Source organism: Dicentrarchus labrax, unplaced genomic scaffold, assembly GCF_905237075.1.
Source record: "Dicentrarchus labrax unplaced genomic scaffold, dlabrax2021, whole genome shotgun sequence".
NCBI lineage: Eukaryota > Metazoa > Chordata > Actinopteri > Moronidae > Dicentrarchus > Dicentrarchus labrax.
In genome coordinates this window covers 5,879,423-5,904,898 of record NW_026136713.1, presented here as the reverse complement: position 1 = coordinate 5,904,898, position 25,476 = coordinate 5,879,423, and the positions used below count along the sequence as shown (strand labels likewise).

General features: G+C 42.2%; 1 protein-coding gene across 1 annotated transcript; it reads left to right on the top strand.

Moving 5' to 3' along the window:
* Positions 1 to 2,081: 2,081 nt before the first annotated feature.
* On the top strand, positions 2,082 to 24,622 carry apln (apelin). The gene is made up of 3 exons (XM_051420325.1): positions 2,082 to 2,697; positions 16,801 to 16,973; positions 20,198 to 24,622. The coding sequence occupies exons 1-2, from the start codon at positions 2,631 to 2,633 to the stop codon at positions 16,965 to 16,967; spliced, it is 234 nt and encodes a 77-aa protein (XP_051276285.1). The 5' UTR covers positions 2,082 to 2,630; the 3' UTR covers positions 16,968 to 16,973; positions 20,198 to 24,622.
* Positions 24,623 to 25,476: the final 854 nt, after the last annotated feature.

The window sequence follows — 25,476 nt, the reverse complement described above, 5'->3', positions numbered from 1 at the left end:
CTGCCCTCTGACTGTTGCTGCCCGTGTCGCGTTGCCAGGTCTCGCTCCACATCCCTGGACGTAAAAAAAGGCAATCCTCCACTGGCTTACACTCACGTCATGGCACACAGTCCACTGATACACTCAGAGGAAACACCATCTGTTACATTTTTATTGCAGGCTTTGCTTCAAGCTAAGACAATTAAAGCTAATAGACCACAAATGTTTGAGCCTATATTGCCAACTTTACAATGTCTCACACATTCGTATATCCATAGGACATTTTAATGATTGGTAAATCCACAGTCATAAATGATCATGCGTAGCACCAGGATTCAGCACATTCTGGACATTTGCCTCAGTTTTAGTTTTGATACCAACATTAACTGATAATTTAAAATGACTGAGCACACTGTTATCCCACATTGCTTTGAAATTATTCCTGAATGTTGAAGTAAATTGAATTTTGAGTAACTCCTAACTACTAAGTGGGCTGGTAATGGCGCTATAATCCCCTCTATATCTCATTATGTACATTTGGAAAGAATTGGTCATGCTTTCAGTCAGTGATCAGTGAGCACCTTTGAGAAAATGCTGTGAACAGATTCTTTTAAAGGCACTTGGGCGAATTATCTTTCAGCTAAAAAAAGGACAGGCTTGGATAAGCATCTTTAGCCGCGGGGGCTTGGCCACCCCTGAGGTGAGAGGATTGCTTCACATGAAGTGAAGGCTTCAAGTGCTGCATGTAAAAATGGAAGGTGCTCTTGTTGTTGGATCTCAAGTGGGTGGCACAGACATGTTGCCCTCAGGGACCCAGGGCCTTAGGGAGACAATGGCCGGGCTGTGTGAAGCGGGAGCTGCAGAGTCGAGGGTCACAGGGCCCCTCTTCTCAGGTCTATACCACTAAAGTGACTGTTTAGTGACAACACATAGAAAAGGGGTTGTGTGGAAGCCTGTGGTGGTGGGGGGTTGTTTCTGGAAGGTTGTGACCAAAGGCGGTCCATCCATCATGTGTCACTTCAGCCCTTTAGGGATCTATGAGCATTTCATAAAAACACTTATATTTAACATAATTGAATTCACTTTCATGTATTTTACTATTGATGTTGATTAGTTTTCTCTACATTTTTTAGTTATATTGAGTCTTGTTGGACCAGATCTGCAGACTCCTTGTAATAGGGCGGAGTATAAAATAGCGTAATAGGGTGGAGTTCAATGTTTCTTTGTCATATTCTGTACATGTAGTTTAAAGCTTTAATTTACAGCCCTTCCTAAACAGTTTTATTCTCAAGTGGTAGTAGAAACATGTCGCATTGATGTTGCTCTATGGCTAAACGCGATAAGAAAACGTGTTGTACTTCTAGTGCTTGCTTACAGTTCTCACAATTCACATCAAGAAATGCAACCTTTCCTGTTTATTGTGTGATAAACAAATGGAAAAAAAATAAGTTGATTTATTCTACAGCCATGCAGGGTGGTGGTTTTCTTGCAGCTTTTGTTCATGGAAAGAATATAATCTATGTAGCAAAATAAAACAAATGACTTCAGGGGCAGTGGAACAAATAGTGCAAGCGATGGGATCAGGTAGAGTCTGATAAGTTTTTTCCTGCGGTTACTCCCAGTGTCACGGACACTAACTTCAAACAGCGCGAATGATTTAAGTCATACCTTCAGCTAGACGGGGCTGCCAGTGCGACTGTGGGTAAAGAATAGTGTGAGGAAGAAAGGTCTATACAGCTGGCGTAGATACAAAAGCAGGAAGGCATGAACCTCTTCTCACACCTTCCCTTCTTTCATCTACTTCCCCCAATAAGCTGGTATTTTGATTCCTGGATTCCTGGCAAGCTGCCCTGTTTGCGATTCAAAGAGTTTTCAACAAGAGCATCTGTTTGGGTATTATCATAAACCTGCATGCACCCCCACCCTTCACCTCCCCCCCCATTCCCTCCCTCCCTTTGCTACCTCTCGCCTTCTCTTTCCTCAGTGCATGTGCACTTGCATGTTTGTGGAAAAGGGGTGGAGAGGGTGGGTGATGGTGGGGCAGGGAGGCTTTTCCGTGACCCACAGAGTCAATGATACATAAGCCACATGACCAACTAGACTCACACACACAGAGAGACACACACGTCGACAGACAGACCTGCAAGCGGACTTCCAGCACATTCACAGCTCCACTGAACTTGGCTCATGCTGCCGTTTCTCTGACAGAAGAAAAGGAGAGACACACACACACACCTCCGTGGGAGAGCTCAGATAAAGACGTTCCTTCAGTCTTGGAGTGGCGCTGTCACACACTGATATACAAATACGCATTTAGACAAATACACAGGCACAGTCAGGGAGCCACCACACACACAAATTGACACACTCACTTCTCACATACACACACACACACACACACAGGGGAGCAAACAGTCTCTCTCTCTTTCTTGCTCGCTCAGCTGCTCTCTCTCTCTTTCTCTCCCCCTCTCCCTCTCTCTCTCTCTCCCTCACTCTCTCTCCCTCCCATCCACACACACACACACACACACACACACACACACACACACACACACAAACACACACACACACACACACACACACACACACACACACACACCACTACAGTATATCAGCGAGTGACTAGCGGAGAGCCAGAGGGGAGTGCAGAAATGAATGTGAAGATCCTGACGCTGGTGATTGTGCTCTTGGTGTCTCTGCTGTGTTCTGCCAGTGCTGGTGAGTACAGGAGCGGCCAGCCTCGTCGCCGGTCGTCTCCCTCTGCTTTCTATTTCTCTCTCTGTTTGCCTTGGGCTTGTGCAGGCAGCTGTAGTTGATCAGTTACCCAGCATGGTTAGCCTTGTGTGGGCTCTAAAAGGCAGGAATATCAGCACCTGGCTGTATACAGTACTGCACTGCAGTGGTTATACTGTCTGCTATTGTACTGCCATGGCTTTATGGTAAACTTGAATGTGTTTTTCTAGCTTAGATTGATCATTTTCCTTCCCTGCCTCACCTTGATGTAATCTTGTAACACTTGGAGATGAAATATTAAGAGGTTTTTGTTGATGGACATTCATGTGTGGAGCTATTCCTGAGTGGTAGATATGCTGGATGTATGGGTGACTGCTGTGGCTGTTATGAAATGTAAGATATGCATGGCACATGTTCTGTAAGGTGGAGTGAATCAGATTAATTTATGGCTTGATGTATTCCATCTGACCCAAGTGCTATATTATTACTACATGACTGTGATTGTGCAGCAGGGCAACACAGCACCTATATATGTGTGCGTGCCTCCTGTGGTGATGATAATGAGGACTGTAATTGTTGTATGCATCGATGAGGGGAACACAGATCCCAGATGCATGGATCATCTCCTGAGGGGCTCAGTCTTGATGCCTTGTCACAGTAAATTTCCGTAAAGTGCTGCTGCGTCTCTGGAGCCATTGTTGGACTAGATATCAATTCCAGTGTGGATCTAAAATGTCTAATATTTGGAACAAAAACATTGACATGGGACAATTATACAGGGGCAGGGCATATTCTCTCTGAACGGCTCACGGGAGTAAACAGGTCCTGAGAATTGTGGCCGGGGGGTTAGTTTGGAGACCGATGGGCAGTCTGCAGATGTGATGCAGGTAACACTGGGGTGTAAAAAAACAACAGTTAGGCCTGTGTAAATGTCTGGTCCATTCTTGGGATTATCACCTACCCACTAACTACAGTAGCTTAGAAGACACACAGACAGAAGCTGTGTTTATCTTTAATACATGTGGAAGATCTTGTGTGGATTATATATGAGATATATAATGCTACATAAGATGTAGCATAGACTATGATTATAAGATGCTGTATTCAGTGCATCTTGGTAGATAATAGGACTAGGAATATATATAGTAAGATGCTGTATAGGCTGTATGTTGCTAGGTGCTGTACAGACTGTGATTGTAAGATGCTGTGTAGACTTTATGTTTGCAAGATGCTGTCCACTCTGTATCGATCCATGGCCACAGCACTCACAGCTCCCATGCTTCCCAGCACATTCGTTACAGCGACATGCTATTTTTGTCTGAGGCTGTCAGCACATGAGTAAATGGGAAGCAATTATCTAGCATCATGGTCAGTGTCGTTTTTCACGCCCTGCGTGTGGCTAAGCATGTTCCACGCCTGAGAGCCCACCGTGCTACACCAGCGACGGAGAAAACAAGGCTGACTGTGCCTCGGGCTTTCGTGGGAGCTTATCCTTCTCAACGTTGTTCAAGTCATGCCGCTTATGTGCCTCTCTGTCCCCTGGCTGCTACTGTAGTATCAGAGCTCCATTGACAGAGAGGAAGAGAGAGAAAGGGAGTGAAAGAGAGGAGGGGATGCAAGTGTGTTGCGGCGTTGATGGGTGTGGGGAGGGATGCTAGCTGGAGTGGGTCTGCGTAGCACAAGCCTCTGCTACAGTATGCGCTGTCGCGGGAAGGTGTCGGAAGAGGCTCTGCATGTAGGCAGTGGGTGTGAAGCCTTTCATCTTGAGACAAATGCTTTTCCAGTTCAGTGGGCTTTCTCTCTCTTTCTCAGGCATCTGTGTGTGTACATGTGTGTCTGAGAAAGAAGAGAGAGATACACAGAGAGTGAGACAGAGAGAGTATGTGTGTGTGCACTTGCAGGAAGGATTGAATATAGAACAGAATTTGACTGATATATAGTAGGGTGTGGAAGTGTGCATGAGTCTTGATTGTATTTATGGATGTATTTGCATATTAGCAAGAACTCCTAACGCAACAGGCAATCCACCTCAACAACCTAATGCTACTTACAATATTCATTCAGTACACTAAAAGAGCTACTGTGGCTTTCTCTATGTAATATTAGCATCCTTTAGCAGCGCACTTCAATTACCCATCCTTGAAAAGCACTCTGGCTCAAGAGTGGGCTCCAGCTTTAGACATGTGGTATCCATAATTCATCCACAGGCCGATCACTCTTCTTTCCCTGTGTAACTCTTCAGACTAGTATATAAACAGTCTTTATTTCTCAAAACATTCTCATGTCTGTCACAGCCTGTTAGAGGATATCAAAGCTTCATTTTTTTCCCTGCCACGGAAACACCCTGCCACTCTTCACCTAGGGACGCGCAGGATAAAAACAATAGCAGCTGGCTGAGACATGCACATACACTTTCCCACATGCACACACACACACACACACAGACAGAAGGTATAATTGTGAGGGTTGAACAGGTGAGCCAGTTGTGTGTGTGTGTGTGTGTGTGTGTGTGTGTGTGTGTGTGTGTGTGTGTGTGTGTGTGTGTGTGTGTGTGTGAGCGGGGCATGAGGCCCAGATCAGAGCCATTATCTGGCAGAGAAATCGTCTGCTTGGGAAGGGGGGCGATTTTATGAGAGCTGTCAGCAGTGCTATTATTCCATATTAAAGTTTGATGTATTGTTGGGTCTGGCTGCTCTGTGGCACCATCACGCATACATACTGTACTGTAGCCTGGCTCACTCAGATGCTCAACCAAGTGTTACAGGTCAAAGTACAACCAAAAAGAGGAGGGCTTCAGTACATGCAGACACTCATTAAAGCACCTAGAGGCATAAAACTCTGCCTAGCTAGGTCTGATTATTTTGTTAAAAAAATCTATAGATCTAAACCAACCGTAACCAGGAAGCTTTAAATCATAATCTTGGGTTTTCTAATGTAAAGAAGGTGTTTGTGCCTGTGGACGTGATTATGGTGGCTGTGGAGAGAACAAAAGCAGCTAAACTTTTCCAGATGTCCAGGCATAACATACTAACAGTGGGCAAACATTTGTGTCAAAGGGGGAGCAGTGGAAAGGTTATTACGGGATTATGGAGAATCGCAGGGCCTTTTCCTTCTTATTTTTTTTTCAGAAGCACAGGAGTTTGTGAGCACCAGCTGGGTTTATGTCACACACACACACACACACACACACACACACACACACACACACACACACACACACACACACACACACACAGCACAAAACACACGCACACAGACAGGGTCAGATGAAATCCATGAAACCTGGATTTCCTCTTCATGCAGCATTACAGGGATATAGAGCCGGTAGCCTGCAGCATTAGTGTGTCTGCTGCAGACACACACACACAAACACACACACTAAACACTTCATGAGTTGTGTTTGGGATGCGAGTAAAGGGGATTTGTTATTCTCTTGTTGGCTATGTTGTTATGATCCAGACAGTATATATCCATGTTGCTTGGGTTTAGCAGTGGGCGTTCTACAGTATATAATGCGAGATTATATAAATTTGTCAGCTTGCCATACTATTTATTCAGTGGTAGCTAAGTCTTTGATATATCTGGATTTATTATGCCATATTCAGCCAAGTGGGAATTATATCAGGAATTTCTGACAGCAACTGTATCTCCCACTTGGCAAAAAGAAGTACAGAAGTGTCAAAAAACCATTGGCAAAATGGTTGTAAGTGGCAGTACATCTAAATAATGACACTGATACGATCAATTTAGCTAATTCAAAAAGAGCCATACACTGTTTGTTTGTATCTGGTTTCAACTGCCAGAATAATGGGAGGTTTTCCAGTTCTTCCCATGATTTAAATTGGAAACAAACATATTTAAATTGTTGGATTAGCTAAAAACAGATATTCCTGTGAACCCATTTTATTTATTAACAATTCCTCAATAAAAATATATTGTTATCATGTTTTAAAATGTTAAATACCGGGATATAAATTTTAACTATATCTCCCACAACTTTAAGGGTTCATAATATGCAACTCAGTGTAGCTTTAGGTTTCAATGAGGACATTTCTAAAAAAAAAAAAGGCTTTCTGTGATAAACCACCTCACATCTGTATAATATCACCCAACATGAGCTTGGTGAGTGTCACTCACAATTGCTCTGGAGTGGGTTGGAGAGATTTAGTGAAAAATCATAACTCATTTGGTAGGGATATAAGGCTAACCTTTGGGCTAACAGTCTCTGGGGAGCTCAGTTGTTGAAGACTTTGGCACATGTGACTGCTGGGCTGCTGTAATGTAATTCAGAACTCTTTGAATGAATAAATCTACTCACTTAGATCTTCCCTTGAGAGAAAATTCAGTGAAGGGAAAAAAAGGCAGAGTGGGAGTAAAAGTCGGGCCAAGGGACAGAAAAATAAAAGGGGCGGACAGGATGAGAGGCTATCTGGGAGCTGGGAGGTTGTGTAAGCTTTGCATGGTGAAGGAAGTCACAGCTACATCTAAAAAGTCACAGCTGGTGATCTAGTCTGTCTAAACAAATTTCAGATGTGGAATAATGACTTGGCTGTAAAGAAGATGTCTGTTCTGCTAAATGTACTAAATTACTTCTTAAATTAAATTCATTCTGGTGACATATTCCTTATGTATATGTCTGTTGCACTGCAGACCCCCCTTCGAGTTTTGAGGGCACAACCTGGAGGTTTAGGCAAGCGGTGGTGGGGGCGTAGAGGTAGGGGGGTCCCGTGTTAACCAGACCTCATGTGATCACCAGACCCTATCCTCAGGCCCGGGGCGCTCCTTACAACTTAATTAGACCCAGATATTTTCAAAAAACGCTCTGTTTTCCACCAGTGTCCAATATTAAAGTGATTTATGGCTCTCTTTTTGAACATTAAGTGTTACATTTATAGCGGTAGTCCAGGCAGATCAGATTCCTGATCAAGATCTAAGTGGACATTTTTATTAACGGGCTGCCAGACCGCAGAATAAATATTGCGGTCTTTAGGAATGCAGGTGCTTTAATTACTTTCATGCTCAATTTGTAGGAACCCAGAATGGAAAAATATGACTTCTGTATATTGCTTTAGAGATGTCATTTGTGGTAGAAATTCATACTTCAGCAGCTAAAATGGTGCCTATGAGCAGCAGTGAATCACTTTGGAGACTCAAATAAATATGGTTAAGGATATTGTCACCATTAATGTCTATAGGCGCCATCATGGATCAGTGAGGTATCATATTATGTATGGTTAAAAGCACTGTACAGCTGGCTGTTGTTACTCAACAGGGATTTTCATTGCTGTGAAGATTGCAGTACAGATTGGGGCTATGGATGCTGTATAGGGACATAGTAGATTTGGGGTTCATTAAGTGGTCCCCCTACTGGGATCTGCCTTAACTTTAAGCCTTAGGCAAAAGGATGTGCATGTCACTTTATTCTCAGAGAATTGTAGGGTGTTGTGGTGAACCTCATGTGGTTTCAAACTGTCATGCACCTTATGTTCTCGCCTTCAATGAAATGCTTGAGAATGGTAATTGTGAGAATCGTTCCATCTTCCGCAGGAACCGGGGCCCTTCTGTGACAACACAGAAATCATTCATTTATGAAATCATGCATTATTCATCACAATAGCGCTGTCTTTGATCACAAATGTTATTTTCCCTGGGAGACTATTTCACACATACAGGTCTACGCTTAAACGTTGGTCAGTCAAATAATCTCCCACTGACTAATAGTGAGGATCCCCCCATCAAACGTTTCCTGGAGCCCCTCGCTGCGTCTCTGTCTCGTACACTGTTCAGGAGAGGCCGCCCTGTTCTCAGGGCCCCTGAACATGAACAGATGTTTGTAAAAATAGAAGAGCAAAACAATATATGGAATTCATAAACATGCATCCACATCAGGCAAACAGTTGATCCTAGGAGCAGATGAAACCTTGTAAACACAGAGGGCCAATAAACACTAAACTTTAGCTCACCTGCAGCACAGAGCAGCTAAACCTGTCAGTAAAAATCCTCATTGATTTTATGTCTTTACTAAATATGTGGGCAGAATTTCTTACTGCATTTCATTGCATACCCTTCAGCCAAAGGTGCTACTTAAAGCACACCATATGCTCAATATATTAACAATAAAACTAATTTAAAGGTGCTACGGAAAACAAGCCTACCATCCGAACAGGCAGAATCACTGGCCATTTAAAACACTTTTATATATAATAACAAATGCACCTTAGCTGAATTCACTAGGTGTCTATATGTTATTATAATTATTATAGACATTTTTATCTCTGTACAGACGGACAACGGTCATAATTCATCTACAACCTTCAGAGGTATCATGTTGATGTGTTCATTTTGTTTTATAGTTTTAGAAAATGTTATTACAAACTAAGAAAATTAGTTACTGAGGTTTTGTTTTATATATTTATAAAATTTAGTTTAGTTATTTAGTTTTGTTTGATGCAATGCACAGCAATGGAACACAGCTTATTGTATTTAACATCAATTCAATTATTTTACGTGTGATTTTGCATATTTGCCATATTTCTCAAATAGTGTCTGCAGTTAATGGTACCTTCTGTTGAGCTAATCCATCCAGTTAAGCTTTAAACCTCATCAGAGCCATTGTTTTGTAATCTTTAGTTTGGCTGAGAGGTAACACGGTCTGATGCAATGTGGTTATTTCCTTTAATAGTACTGTATGTGCGATGGGGAGAAGCGATGGTCCCCTCAGGCATTAAAAGCTGCAGTGAACCCTGCGCAGTGACGTTTCTCTCCCTCTTTCTGTCTCTCCCTTTCTCCCACATCTCAAATGGGAGAAGGCACGCAGGTTCACAGCATGGGGGTAGTGATGACACAGGAGGTAGAGGAGGGGGGCTGTATTTCACATCTGATTAGCGTGCCCATGGAAACGAATGGTTGGAGGATCCCTTTGCCCTTGACATGCAATCTCTGGAGATTAGGGCAACGGTTGGTAGCCTTACCTACCTACTGTACCTGCCATGTGCAAAGATTTAGCCCGCTGCTGTAAACGGAAACAGCAACACCAGCATCTCTCCTGCCCCTGCTCTCAGCCGTTTTGACACTCCTCGAGCAATGTTGTGAAAAGAAATTACAGTCATTTTATGTTTGCTTCTCTGAGTGCTCGTGTTCAGTAGGCTCCAACCTGCAGTAACCTTGTAGCCACAAATTCACCCCTTCAACTGGAGTGGGATTGTGAATAAACCAACAGGCAGTCAAGTGGTGAGGGGAGTCAGTGGCTTCATTAGCTGGCTCAATGCTGCTGCCGGCCCTTTGAACTCACAGCGCTCTGATCATAGCAGAGTACGCAGGCTCACACCTCATCATTTCATACACTCTCTAATTCAGGAGCATATATAGCACCACACTTCACAGGCGGCTGACTGACTCAAAGGGACATCTGCAGAAAGCCAGAAACTAGAGGACTACACAGTTTGTTTTTAATTTGTTCTGAACCTTAAGTGAGAGTGGGGGTTGCTTTCAGAGCAGGGTGGGCGAAGGGTTAAGTTTGAAAGCTGCAGTAATGGGAGCAACGTTTCATGCACTTTGGTTTCCTCACTGGAGTTTGTATAGACAAAGCCAGCCTTCAGCTCAGCCACAAGCCTAGCATTATCACAGTGCAACAATGCTGCATATCAAACAGTCCCCGACAGAAATAAAAGAAAGTGCTCACGACCAAAACAAACCCGCCCTGAGAGGAACACTCAGAGGCCAAGTGCAGTGGCCCACAGAGGAGGTTAAAAACATCACAGACACATTCAGAGGGCTGATCGCGGATTTCAGACTATGTGTAGTGCAATTTGTAAATTGAGAATCTGGTCGATTTCAGCTGACAATGTCATTCTTTTTTCTCTAAACTGAGCGCCTTTCATGGTGGCTGCCATGGTAACGTGGTTTGAGAGTCGGCAAGCAATTGGTACCAGTTTCTGCCAAGGCCCAGACTTACTGGTAGGCATGCGATAAGCAGCATTTCCGACTCTAAATGTTGGATTGTGAAAGCTGAACAACAAGGGACTGCCACCTTAGTTAGGCACTATTCCATATGTGCAGGATAAATGGGTGGGGAAGCTATCAGGCAGCTAGCAAATCTCCAGTGTGATGCTGCAACAGTGCTGGGGCTTATTCTAGGTTAAAAGAATGTTTGGCTTTTATCTGGCACAATTAACACATCTCATCCTTGGCTAAATATTCCTGATCCCCTAATGTGCTTATGCAGTGGGAAGCATCTCTGCCCGTGACATGTCTCTGTCTGGCTGTGTGGGTTAGTATGTCTGTGGTAATGGTATGCTATAGAGGGATTCATTAGCTAAAGCTACTTTTAGTGAATGAAGGAGAGAGGCACATGATGGAGACAGCAGGCCTGCTCCTCCAACGTCATGGTAATAACCATGGCTACACACACCAGGGTATTTATTCTTCCTCTCTCCCACCAACACAAATATTGTTCTGTTACCCATAAGGATTACACACACACACAATAAACTAAAACTACCTCTCATATAGACAAAAATAACACTGTTATCTTTATATTACTATGCATCTCTAGCAAATACTCTAATGGTTTATTTTTGCAATAGAAACTCTCCCCCCCCCCATTACACTGCAACGTATTAATAGTGTTCATGGTATGTGAATATGACATGTAATTGTGAAAAGAAGGCCAGCTATAACTGGGTCTCAGATTTAGTCCAATCACAGTGCTAATAGGGAGGACATTTCAGTTCAGATAGAAACAAGATTAAGAGTCTAGAGCCATACTAACAACTGTGTGAGGCTGTACTTTGCCACAGTGGTTCTCTGAATTAAATGTCAGTATGCTAACAAGCTCAAAATGACAATAATAACATGCATGTTTAGCAGGCAAAATCTTTATCATGTTCACCATTTGGGAAAGCATGTTAGCATGCTAACTAATCATCAATGAACCCAAAGTACTGGTGTGAATGCAGATATAGTATGTTCCTACAGAAAAGTATAAATTAAATACTTTTGACCTGATAATGGTGCTAAATTAAATGTTAAGGAAAAATGATTACAATTCATCCTGGGACATTAACGTCTGTACTAAATGTAATGGTAATGTATCCGATAGTTGTTAAGATGGTGCTAGAGAAAAAAATCAATGGATCACCAAAGTCAGTATTCCTCCTTTGGGGGCCATGAACCTCTGTAGAACATTTCATGTCAGTCCATCTGATAGACATTTTAGTCTGGACCAAAGTGGCGGACAGACCGACCAATATTGCCATCCATCCATCCATCCATCCATCCATTTTCGTCACCTGTGAAAGAAACTACTTATGTAGCTTTGATCATTTATCAGGTTTCTGATGCCAGAATATGAAGTACAATCACACTGTGGACACATAGGGGTTAACTCCCCTCCTCTCGTTTCAGTACCGATCCGTTCCCATTCTCCCAGCTGTTTGTTTACATATTGAGATACATCTGTACAAACGGCAGTGGGCAAGATTTATGGTGCAGAGGTGTCAGATAAGTGATGTAGGGACAGTAAAAAAAACACGAGAAATGAAATGTTTTTGAGATGCTTAGCCAACCGAGAAAATGGATCAATGAGATTGCACGCAATTGATTCAAAATCAGTGTGACTGTGAGTGATGAGCAAGACGAGTAAACAAACAGATAAGATTGAAGAGGACAGCAAATCAATTTACGATGACATGGAGAAAATCAAACACAGCAAGGATTAAATTTTGGTGTCCATGCTTGACTGTGCATGTTTACATTTGATGCAACAATTTCTAAACCGTGAACACAACCCTGCGCTAACTTGTTGCTAGACTCACAGGCTGATATAGTTTAATCTCTTATGTCCTAGTGGCAGAAAAACCATTATGCTGTGGCTGCGTTTACAAGTGCAGACATTTGTTATGTGGTCATTTTGGCAGGCAATACACACAAATCAGCTTTACAACTATTAATAAGCAGCTCTGGCCCATTTGCCATGCTGTCTGTGTTCCTGCATTGACACACAGCAGTGTGATATACAGTTTGCTCTTGCCAGCCATGAGGGCAGTTGATGAACTTGGCATTAAACCAGAGGACAGCCATTTCTCTTCTCTGACTGGATGGACAAGTGCTGGAAGATGTATATCTCTCCAGGCTCCATTGATGGACTGTTGCAGAATCAACAGGGATAAGCTGTCAGTATTCCACTTTCCGCTGGGCCATAATAAGACAGAGAGCCGGCCATTTGAAAAAGACAACATAACAGAATCACCTTAGGAGGTGGCGGTGAAACTAGGGCGGGGAATAAGGGAGCAGCCAACCAGCTATTCATCATTAGTCTGGAGAACGGCCAGTTTGTGACACTGTCAACTATTTTCTTCTTTGCCTGACCACTTCTACCTCTCCTACTCTCCTCCTTTTATATGGAGGCAGCAGCGACACAAGAAGCAGCAATAACCAGGCATTCCTGAAATTCCCTCTTTATTAAACTTTAATTAGGGAATTACCAAGTGGGGGGAAGAACTGTTGAGATTTGGTGGAAAGAGGGCAAAACCAGAGCTCCAAGGTCATCAGCACTCGTGATAAGACCCTGATCATTGTGAGATATATGCTATTCTGCCATTTCACTGTTCACCAGCTGAACATAAACATGGGAATCTCTCATAGGAAAAGATCAAATGGGATACTACAGAGGCTGGATCCAATTTCAGAGCAATAAGATAGCTGAGATATCTTTGTTTATGGAGATGAAATATGCATTATCCAATGATGAACCTGCCATGGAAACAATCAAAAGGTCTTATCCAGATGCAACAGATGCTGCCACATTGAATCTATATGAGTTCCACTACATATGGGTTGAGATACAAAGCTAGCTGTTGCTGTATATCATATCTGTCACACAGACATGCTTTCCCTACAGGCTGCAAGAGTTAATCTATACTGCCAGTGTTATCACTGAGGCCCCGGCTTATTTTTAGCAGCTTTCATTACACTTTTCTATCCTGTAGCCAGATTGGATGGGTTGAGATTTGTCAGGAGAATCACGAGATGTTCTCCCTTCAAACCCCAGTGCAGAGCACCGACTGACAGCTTGCTATGGCAGGAGACATCTAAATTGTCTCATTATGGACCTGGGTTATGACAGCCTGAGCCACCCGGAGAGGTGCAGCAGATGAGTTGTGTGAGCCGAGGTACAATTACTTTACCATCTTGCATTGCAGTGTGTGTACATAGCGACTGAGTGTGACTCCATACATGTGTTTGCAGCAGCTGTTAAACTAGCCCATCGCTCAAACATCATCTGCTGTTGGCTGTTGTGCAGCACTCCTGCAGTTACTGCAGGTATCACTTTGAGACATTTAAGGTGTCAGTATGCTTTAACCGAAATGCTTGTCTAATGGCCGAGTGAGATTTCAGAGTCTGGACCCCCTCCCCCACACCTTTCCAACGATGGAGCTGGGGGGGAACCTGACAATTTATGTAACTTTCCAAAACTTGTTGACTTGATTTTAACTTCTCTCTCAAACTCTTTTTTTAAATTTTCACCCATTTCTTTCCGGCACTTCTTTGTGCTGACAACGCTAAGAATGTCTTCAAGCAGATTCTTACCAAAGTGTGCACCGTTAGCCCCACTAGTTTGTTTCGAGTATACTTACACATAAAAAAAAAGTGAAAACTGCTGCCTTGTACTTGTGTGTGTTCTGCATCTAAAACAGTTTTTCAGGGGCTAAAGGAAGCAGCCTCCCCCCTCAAAATCTACTCAACAGAGAGTGTATTAACATTCAACCCCCTGGATTTGAAAGAAATGAGCTGAATGCCTTCAAAATGTGTCAACGTCCCTCATTCACTGTGTATCAGGAACAATAACAAAAGGATAATGCGCAGATTAGTGCTCCTAGGGGCAAAGATGGGCTTTAGATGCAGAAATATGCAACACAGACTTTCCCTGCTGCAAATGAATTAGCCCACTGTTCACCCACAAATATAGTGTGTAATGTGCTTGCGGAAGAAGATTAGTGTGGAAATGGAACTTGAGACGTCTGGCATTTCAGGGATATACATTGAAAACATTCAACAAGCTGTCTAGCTCAGTGGTGCAATTCACCATTATTTAAACCTGAAGGCTACAGAACCTTCTATATTTCCTCCTTTTATATGGAAAGTTGTTCTTTTAAAAATGTCTTCAATATGCCACAGCTGAAGGTCAACAATTATGAAAGGCTGCTGAGAGACTTTGCCCTCCTGCTGATGGAGCTGAATTCTGCTCTTGAAGAAAGATGTCCTCCATTGAAACAAATTGATCTTGGCTATTAGAGAAGACTGAGGTTTTAGAGACAGTTTTTAACATTTCAGTCAGACGACATCCTTGGGGGCACAGCTGTGTCGCGTTCATATAACGGTAAGAGTGGTATTGCCACTCTGCCTCAACTAAATACACTAACTGATGAAAAGAATCTAAAAGACGCAGAAACCTTGCATCATCTTGACTTTTGTAAGCTGCTCAACTGTTGTCCTCAATATACTTGCTGCTTTTCCAAACCTCTGCAGTTGACTGGGTGACTTATCCTAAGCTGTGTCCTCACCCAAGCCGTCGTAAACCTGAGGAAGGTCATTCTCTTGGGAATTCTAAAAATGGTGCCAGTGTCTCTGAGGAGAGGAGACAGGAATGTTATGACCCCATGTGAGTGATGTCAATCAGCTTTTTGACAGGAAATACCCAATGGGGATTTGGAGTTTCTTTTGAGAAACCTGGTTGGTTTGACTCTGAAGAAGCCTTAGAAAAGCAGAATGGATCAAAGACCATAATATTAATGCACTGTTACCGGTCACTCGACATGTGAAATCAGTTGTAATGTATCTTCTGTGGCTTTGGAGAGAGCTTTCTAACGTTTGAAAAAACAACCCTAACCCGGCTGGGTCATGGAGACTTAATATACCTATCAAAAAGCTTACATTACAAACTAGAGGTGTGGCGTTTGGAAGAAGTGGTTATAGGAGGCAGGGGGGGTCTAATGAAATGTGATATTGAGTTGCATAATAAGAAATGTAGGATACAGTGTTTTTGGAGTTTGAGCCATATAGACTACAAGTCAGAATGTCTTGGCCTCTGCTGCTTTATTTTTTATATCTGTTTCTTGGGAGTCCTCCAGACCTCATGGAAGTAAACTACTAAATCACTGGAGTATTCCTTTAATCACACCCACACAGGTCCATTTGAGTAATATATTATATTTCTAATGAAGGTTTATGTACATTTAATTGTTCATTAAAATTAAAAATGCATCATATAATGACTCGTCAGTGAGTTATTGAACCACGGTGCCATGTCCACATAAAAAGTCCTGCTCTGCTCTTACTCAAATTTTACTGGACTAAATAACTGGCTGCAGTGTGAAAGATCATCCATGTTAAATATCCCATTATAAGCAAATATATTACTTCAAAACATTCTGAGAAAATGTCCAAGAGGAGGTCCTTCAGTTTGCAATAGGCTGAAAGGTCATAGAGACACTTGAGGTGGACCAAACCATTTGGAAAAGAGGGGCTTAAGGGGATCAGGCCACACTTATTGAGCGATGACTGAGAACATCTGGAATCACTCTGAAACACACATGTACTCTCACACACCCGAGACATTCACACACATTCTCTGGGAGACACACCGTTATTAAACTCATCTCTAATCTTGGATCAAACACTGAGACAGGATGCACCTCCACAAGGTCTGGTGCTGTGCGATGTTTGTAATCTTGGAGGCAAGTGACAGAGACATAAGACACAAGGGTTTGGGTTTCTCACTTTAGCCAGGGCTCGGACTATCTGCTGTGCTTTGGTTCCACCACACTGAATTGATGAACTATAATGCTGGGTGGGCTTAAAGAGGCCCACACACACGCTCTCACACACTCTTATCTATACATGTCTCTTGTTTCCTCATCCATTACCAGTGTGATCCCTCTTTGGATCTTGCTACACATTTTCCGTAGGCACTGATGGACTCATAATCAAAATGTGATACTCTTGGTGAGAAGAGGCTGTGAAATACCATTTACTGGAGAAGTCATTTTTGGGGATCTAATTGGTCTCTCCTCTATCTGTGTCCTCTAGGTCCCATGGCCTCCACAGAACATGGCAGAGAGCTGGAAGAGGCGGCTACAGTGAGAAAAATGGTCCAGCAAAACCCTGCGAGGGGCGGTCAGACCCACAGACCAGCCGGCTGGAAGAGGAGACGCCCACGGCCACGTCTTTCCCACAAGGGGCCCATGCCGTTCTAAAGCAAGGTGAGTTTCTAGCAGTTAGGGGTGAAAAGATGCTCGTTAGAGTTTGTTTGGCAAAGCTTACCATCAACCCAGTAATAAAACAGTCAGTGTCACGCAATAAAAGTCGTCTTCTCTCCGTGGATTCTCATGAAAAAGTATGTGCCTGTCTTTCCTGCGGCAGACCAACTTTCTGACCAACTTTCTGTCAAGTCAGAGCTACGTGTTTCTCGAGAGAATATGAGCAAAAGCACTTCCCGATATATTGAATCATAACTGCTGACTATTGAGGAAACACAGTATCATAGAGGAATTTCTAAGAGGAATGTGATGTTGAGTAAAATACTTTGTTGGCAGAATCAGTTTGGATGTTTTTAATGATGAATGGGAAACTCAAACTCTTAGAGGAGTACTGGAAACCCTGTTAATGTCCACCACAGCCAGGCTCAACTCCAACACACGGATGTTATTGTTGGCACTGAAAAAAACAGATTTTTGGACCTTAGCCTACCAGCTTACACGCCTTCGTAGTATGACAGAAGTTGTTTTTAAGGCTACGTCATTTATTTCCTCATATGGGAGACAGTTATACTTAGAAACCTAACCTTTGAGTCAGTTCAGCTTGCATACATCTTTTCTCTCCATCTGATAAAACCAATTAAAACCCTTTTCCCAAAAATAATACACTGTAGAGTTGGGTTTCCTAACAGCACAACTTTTCTCGTGAAGGAATGTTTGACTTTCTCTCAAGTAAAACAAGGCTTTGTGTGAAAACTCTTTTATCCAAAATCAGAGATAATATTTTACTTATCACCTTTTCGCAGTTTGATTTTCTACTCTGAACCAAAACAAGCTCTCTGTATTTCAATAAAAACAGATCAAGCGTCATTGGGAAACTAAAACATACAACAGCTAATTAAACAACCTGATCGAATTTACAGTATATACAGATTAAAACTCTCTTAGCACTTCTCTGTGAATGGGAGGCAACAGCAGTGCAATTATGTTCCTGCATTAAGAAGCGCTAAACCCATTCACATGTCTCTCACAGACGCTGTAAGAGACAGGGAAACTCAACGAGACACAATATCACTGCAGGAGGTGCCAAGCATACAACACTGACCTGCAGAGGGTCGCCATAAATTAAAGCCATAGCGAGAGGCGGTTGCAGCCAGAGAGTGTCAAGCCACGGTTAATCAGTTTTAAGGAAAAGGGATCAAAGCTATAGAAGTTTGGAAACTTTTTTTCTCTAAAGCAGCCGGAAAGGTTTTACAATCTATGGCGAATTATCGATCATTATTGTTTTTTTGTATTTTCAAAAGCGTTAGACTTCTTTTGAACTTACTCCTGCTTTCAATACAGGACTCTAGATGCTCAGCACAAAGGTGAAAACAATGAGTAAAAGAACAAGCCAGGGCTGTCTGCACTTGAAGGACAACATGGGTCCTCCAACTTTTCTCGGTCTGCCAGTAAAATGTGAGAATCCTCTCTGTGAGTTGAGTGGTCAGAGCTTGTGTTCAGTGCCAGAATGCTGGCCACACAATACGGGGAACTTCAGGAAGTTGTGAAGCTCTGTAAAAGTGAACGGCTCAGTGAGTCACAATGCTGTCTCTGCAAACACCACTTAAACCACAACACGCTGAAGATTTCCTTGTTTTTGTTCCCTTCCCACTCCGTCTCCTTTCATTATTGCTAAGTTCATAGTTCATCTCATTCAGGGTTTTCTTTGCATACCATGCCAAGTTACCCCAACCTGCCTGACCTCAGTGGGAATCTGGCTTTCCATTAGTGATAATGCTACCAACATTCACTGAGTAAATGATCCAAAGAATTAAAAGTCTGAACTTCTTCGCAGTTCAATCCCAGTTTGTTCCTCTTGCCTCAGCACATGATATACTCTGACTGTGGAAGAATTAAGTCTTCACAAGACTCGATATCTAGCACCAATCCATCCTACAGGCTTCTAATAGCCTTGAAAGTCTCTGTTCTTCCTCGCGTGTCCTGCTTTCTTCTTCAGTTTGAACTGATGATGGGAAAAACACCTTTGGAAGCAGCTGGAGATGTCTTTTGTTTGATCAAAGCCAGAGTTCAATGGAGACATCCAGCTGAGGACTGGTTAGAGCTGTAGGAAGCCAGACTGTATGTGGATATGTCATTACTGGCCTAAACTTAATTACTGCGCTGTTAAAGTAGAGATTAAGAGCAATGATCGACTTGACAGTGTCCATCCACCAACTCTGTGCTATTTAGCAACATCTCCTCATTTGAGTGTCAAAAGCAGCTCATCTTTTATGTCCTTAGACACCTGAGGCTAAGTCTGACTTTTCATCATTACACATTCCAGATGTGAGCAACTCTGGGAAGAAAGATGGCGACCCAGGTCATCCTCTTTGAGCATCTGAGTAGACTCAGATCCGAAAGTGCTATTACAACTCTTGGATCTAAGCCATGCCAGTGACAGTCTAAAAGACGACAGGATATTACAGATTTAAAGCCTCAGGCAATTTATGAAAACCCCTTGAGAGCCTGAGTGTGAGTAAGCTCACTGAATGAGCCTTCCAAAGGGGTTTTTTTTTCATCAAAACAATGTAGAGCAGGTCTGCAACTCCTCCCATACACTCACTCTGTGATGTAGTATGACTTCAAGGGGCTGCTGTACTGAGATCATCCTGTGGCCCCAAAAGCACAAAGGACAACAACAATACAACTCAGTGGAGATTAGATATACCGTACAGCAGTTCTCAGGGCATTACATGACCACAGAATTATGCCATCTTGAAACAAGAGCAGGCTCTTATCAGTGAATGTAGCTTGTTGTCATGCAACAAAGCTGACTTCACTACTCATCTGAAATCTTGGGAAGTTATCACAGAACAGGACAAGATAAAAGGTGAGGGAAGATAAAAGATTTCCTCATTGTTAAGGAGCGCTCCAGTGCCCCGAGCATAGTATAATGTTGGGCTTGTGTTCTACAGTGAGATACACAATTGTTTTCTTACTCCCTGACGCACCTTTCTATCAAAAACCATAAAATCTGGTTGGAACATGTCCGGGATAACATTTTATTCACTGTTTTCTAGTGGTTCAAGTGCAACATAACATATAATATAACCCAGTGAAAATTCTAGAAGAAATTCCCTGAGGCGCATCTTTGGAGAGGAAATTGAATTGTCTGCAGGATTCATGAAATGATTTTTGGGAAACAAAAAAACAACACACTGATGGCACGTTATTTTCTTGTTTTGCAGGCACTGCTTTGAGCGCCCTCCCCCAGGTTCTGATTTCTATGCTCTTCCTTTGCCTTGGGGGGCCTTGCAACGAAGGGCCTACGCTTGCCCAGCCTGAAGAGTGATGTCCATAGCACCTGCTGGTTCTTCAAGCAACTCTGTCCACAAAAAATCAGGACAAGCCGCTCACCCTCAGCTCTAGGGGGCAGGGAAGGGGGGTGGGGGGTATGGAGCCCGAGCTATCAGACTCTGTTTCTCTGTCTTTCTCTTTCTCTTACTCCCTATCTATCTCTGTCTTCTCCCAAGTGTTTTTTTTTTTTTTTTTTAATTTTCCTATAATTTGCTTAATAGAGCCCAAACATAGCGATCTCCCTGAGTGTCTCACACACTTTGCATGACATGTGGTGGAGAGGGAGCCCGGTCAAAACAATCTGAGTCTTAAAGCATCTGTCACTTCTCCACAGTGTGGTATTCCCATCTCTCAGATCCAAGGTTACTGCAGCCGCTGACTTCATTGCTGTGTAGCTACTTAACAGCTTTGCTAGCGGGAGAGGGTGCTGATTATGCAGAAGGGCAGTGTCAGTTTTAATAGTTGACAATAGCAAATATCAATTTCACTTATGATACTATGGATGTCTGCCACGAAAAGGAATTCCAGATTTCATGTTTATAATGGAAGAGCAAGAGCGTCACATGTGGCTGACATTATAATCATCGCTTAATTATCATTATTACTGGTGCTTTGTACCTCCTAATGACAGTACGTCCACATGTAGAGTTGGACTGAAAAGAGAGCACATATTGTCAAAACAATCTATTTAAGTGATAGAATAATTCCTTCATTTAGGAGATTCTTAATCCAAAGCTATTTTGGTGTTTCTGAACTCATTAACACCTTGGGGGGCTGGTGGTGGGGGGGTTACTGACACGCTCAAGGTTACTGTAACATGTCCCACCTTGGATGAGTCCTTTGACCCCAAATCCCAATCCCAATCCCGTCCCCAATCCCCAGCCTTCACACCACACTGCTGCCCTGCGCAGCTGCTCTACACGACTGTTAACTGGCAGGGGCGGTCTGCTCCACCGACAGGCTGCCTTGCCTTTTAATGAAGTGCCAAATAATAACCTTCTCCACAATGCTGCCAGGAACGAAGGAATGAAGGGTTAGGGAGAAACACATTACCTCTTGTTTGAAGTCTTGATACACTGACACATTATGCATTTAAAATTTCTGCAAACAGAAATCCCATGTGAGACAATGTTAGCGAGGACAACAGTTAAATTAGTCCAAAAAAGAAAAAAGAAAAAAAAGAAACAGTAAATAGGTAAATATTAGCTCAGTTAATATGCCACCATGATCAGCCTACCACTAGTGCTCTGGCTGTTTTAATATTCAGCATAAGGCTGGTTTGACCCTTTGACCGATATCTTTCATTAACGAAATGCTATGCCTTTCCATCATACTGGAATATATTACTGTTTCTGTTTATTTCTGTGTTTAAGTAGTTTTATTTCTTTTTTCTCAGGGTGCTGTGATAGAGGCTTGTACTAGAGCAGTCTATTTTGTGCATTTATTTAACAAAACACAAACATTCAGTACATTTAAAGCATATATGAGCATATTTTCGTATACTGTATCTTTACTCTCCCTCTATGTATTCACCAATATAGCCATGTATCCAGATATCCAGATTTCTATTCATGATCCTTTCCCTACATTATGTTGGGTACAGTTGCCTTTCTAGTATGCCCCTCCACAGCACAGGTGGTCGTGGCTTTGATCATTACGCTCATTAAATCCTAGAGTTAATCTTTCTCAGATGGATCTCCCCAAGGCTGGCCGGGGCCACTTAGTCTGAGCTCATTGTTAAATTGGCTTAGACTGAAACCACACCCTTCCCCCTTTCCAATCCTCAAACCCCTGCTGATTCAGTATGTAACCATGTAACATATTAGGACTGTAACCTGTAGAACAGCCACCTTGCAATTGTTTGTTGTGTATTAGGTGTGCGGAGCAACTTCCTAGTTGTTGTTGTTTTTTTCATTCGGATTTTAGGTTAAAATCTGATTTCAATCCACTGCGATTCAATCAGCAAACGCTCCTATTTCAAGTCAGTTTTGACCACAACAACTGGCAGGTTAACCTAGATTTCCAACACCTTTTCCCTCTCGCCATGTCTCATGCAAATATTATAATAAAATCTCTGAGTCTTCTCAGTCCCAGCATGAGAAGCTTTTATTAAGAGAGCATCTAAAATCACAGTGGTAATCCACCCAGCCAAGATCACCTTGATTAAAAATGTATTAAATCCTAGGGCACTGTGAAGAGTAATAATTTCAGTTCCACCATTATTTTTTCATACCCTCTCAGACAGAGATGTAGATTTCATTAATGCTCCTTGGGAGTGAGACAGCTTTGCTCAGGATGTCTCATGTATTATTGGGGAAGATAGTAGGAAGATATGAGCTGGGGATGGAAGTTCAAAGCCGCAGGAGTTGGGATGCTGGAAGTAGACTGGGTCATGACAAGGGGTTCAAATCAATATTTCCCCATCTCAGAAGTTATTGTTACGGAGCCGAGCAACGTCTGTATCCGCACTGTTCTTCATGAATGTATCCTCACCATCTGCACCAGCCATGCTGCCCTTTCAGAGACCAGAGCAAACCAATGTTTATGTAAAGCACTCTTTTTAATCTTGGTCTGGTTATCAGTTGAATCCAAAAATCAAAAGCCAAATATCCCACTGATCCAAAGCCTCCGGTGTCAACTAGTCCCAACAAATAGACGTGGCTTTGCTCCAAGACTTCTCTGTATGGGTTCGCAAGGCTGCACTTTTGCAATTCCATTATGCTGCTGGAAAAATACACCCTGAAAACAAGAGTCTCTTGGTATGGAATGGTTTTCCAGTGTATTGTGACAATTTTTTTGTCTGATTCTTGTCTAGCTGGTTGTCCAAAGCTTACTTTTTGAATACAGTGTGAAAAGCTGTATCTTTTGTGGATGTAACAAAATAGAAAAGTAGTCTGCAGCACAATATGTCGTGGACACGTGAAAGCTTTCAGGCGTTCTTTTCTTGTAGATGATAGCCCACAGTCCTCCCCTGCACATCAGGTTAATGGGCCTTGTGGTGTGGAAGGACAAGCACGTCCAGGCTCAAACTGAAATGGTAAACCAATACATTATGCTCGGGGAGCAAAACCATTTTCCTTAATGGTCTTTTCCAGCAAGGCTTACACAAGAGAAACGATTCCTATCCTCTCAATGTTTCCTCTCCAGTTCCTCTTCTCTGTGACCATCACAAGGCCTGAGTAATGTTCCTATGCACTTGTTAGCATGTTTTCCTGGTAGAAAAATGTTTGTTCTGAGAACTTGCCCCTTTGTGTTTAGTTCTTTTTGTCAAAATGCATTTGGCTGGGGGTGTGTAAGAAGTCGGGATGAGCAGAGTGACTTGAGAGATTTGTGTTACTGGTGGAGGTGAGAATAAGCTAGCAGCAGGTTTGAAAATATTAGCTTAGCCATTGATCTCTGTTTCCCAATAGCTATAGACACAACCCCCATACAAAATATTACATAAAAACACAAGGTTTTTATGTTGTTGTTTTTATATCCTATTACCATTCTATACTCAGTTCTCTACCAGATAAAATTCCTTTAAAATGACACTGAACCAAACATGTCACTCATTGTGGAAATGGAAACAGAGTTGGCACGCAACACATTCCATGATTTTACTTTCTGAATCTCTAAGCCCATCAAACTGTATCATGTTGGCCTTCAGAGTGGGTGTCTGCAAGATCAAGTGGCTGATATTCAATCCAATGCATTCACACATTTCCACAGGCTGGGCAATCCAAAGGATAACTAGATTTTATCTCCCATGGGAAATGACTAAGATCTGTCATTATCTTGGAGCCTCAAAATGAGACTTCCTACACCCAGAATAGCACAGGCCCCTCCTGCCTTGATTGCGACACATTCTCCATCTATGTAACCACTGTGTCCAAGATCAGCTACATTCAGAACAATCTGAGGAGAGATGCAGTCTGTAGGTTTACATGCCATCGCAACAGTGTTACTAGGTCTCAAGCAGATACCATTTAAAAGACAATGTATTACTCCTGAAACTTATATTCTGTTTATGGTGTGTGCTCATATTACTCACCAGGCCAAATGTACAGTCCCTGTCTCTGTTTTGATGTTGAACTGGGCAAAAATAAATGACATAAATAAATAAATAAAACAAGTGTATCAGAAATGGTTGAAATACTGTGTACATATTTGAACTTTTGGTTTCTAATTTATAAAAGATAAGCTTTAGCTCTTGGAGTACTTATTTTATTTTTTCCTTTCATGCGTAGCTTTGTGTTTTTATTTTCTATTTCTGTAAAGTGTGTAAATATATCTTTATGATAATAAGTAATATTAAAAATCTTATTTTAAGAAAACACTGTGTAATGTCTTTTTTGGCAAATGAACAAGTTTATATTTAAGTGAGAGCACTGTACTTAGGAAAAGCAGTGCTTTGAGTTAAATGCTAATGTCAATGACAATGCTAACATGCTGATTTTTTGCAGGTAATGTCTATCATGGTCACTAACTCAGTTGAGTATGTTAACATTCTAATATTTGCTAATTAGCACTAAAAACAAAGTCCACTGACCTGGTGACGGTGCTCGATAGAAAATCAAGAGATCAGCAGCAAGTTCTTACAATTCATCCTGAGAACAAAATTCCATCTGACATTTCACTCAAAACCACAAACATGTGGACATCATGGTGGTGCTAGAGGAAACGTGAGGGGATCACCAAAATCCGACTGCTTCATCCTCTGGGGAACACAAACGTCGGTACAACATTTCACATCAATCCATCTGATAGTTTAGAGATTTCAGTATCGACTAAATCAACCATCAAAACGAGATTACCTTCCCTAAAGCCACAAAAGTTTATTTTATACGGTAGCTACAGCCGTCATTATCAAGATACTGAACAACAGATAGAAATTAAATGCACAGTATAACTAACAGAGCGTAATGTAAAGTTGACATACAGAGAAAATGAACTTGGTAGAAACATTTGTCACCTTCTCTATTCAGTCAGTGAGTGACACAACCTAGTAACATCAACAAGTCGACTCACAATTGTACAATTCAAATGGGATGCTCTAATCAGAAAAAATCAGCCTCCTCATTACTCAACAGCTCGGCTAATGAGGATTTATTTACTTCTCATTTGAGTTCAAGTCAGCACAGTTGTTTGTGTATTTTACCTTTGTGTACCTGAACCTGGTCTGAAACTC

What these genes read in the sequence shown, in the direction of transcription:
- apln (XM_051420325.1), top strand. Translation starts at nt 2,631, where the DNA reads ATGAATGTGAAGATCCTGACGCTGGTGATTGTGCTCTTGGTGTCTCTG. An exon ending in GCTGTGTTCTGCCAGTGCTG is followed by an intron (nt 2,698 to 16,800) that starts GTGAGTACAGGA and finishes TGTGTCCTCTAG; the next exon opens with GTCCCATGGCCTCCACAGAA.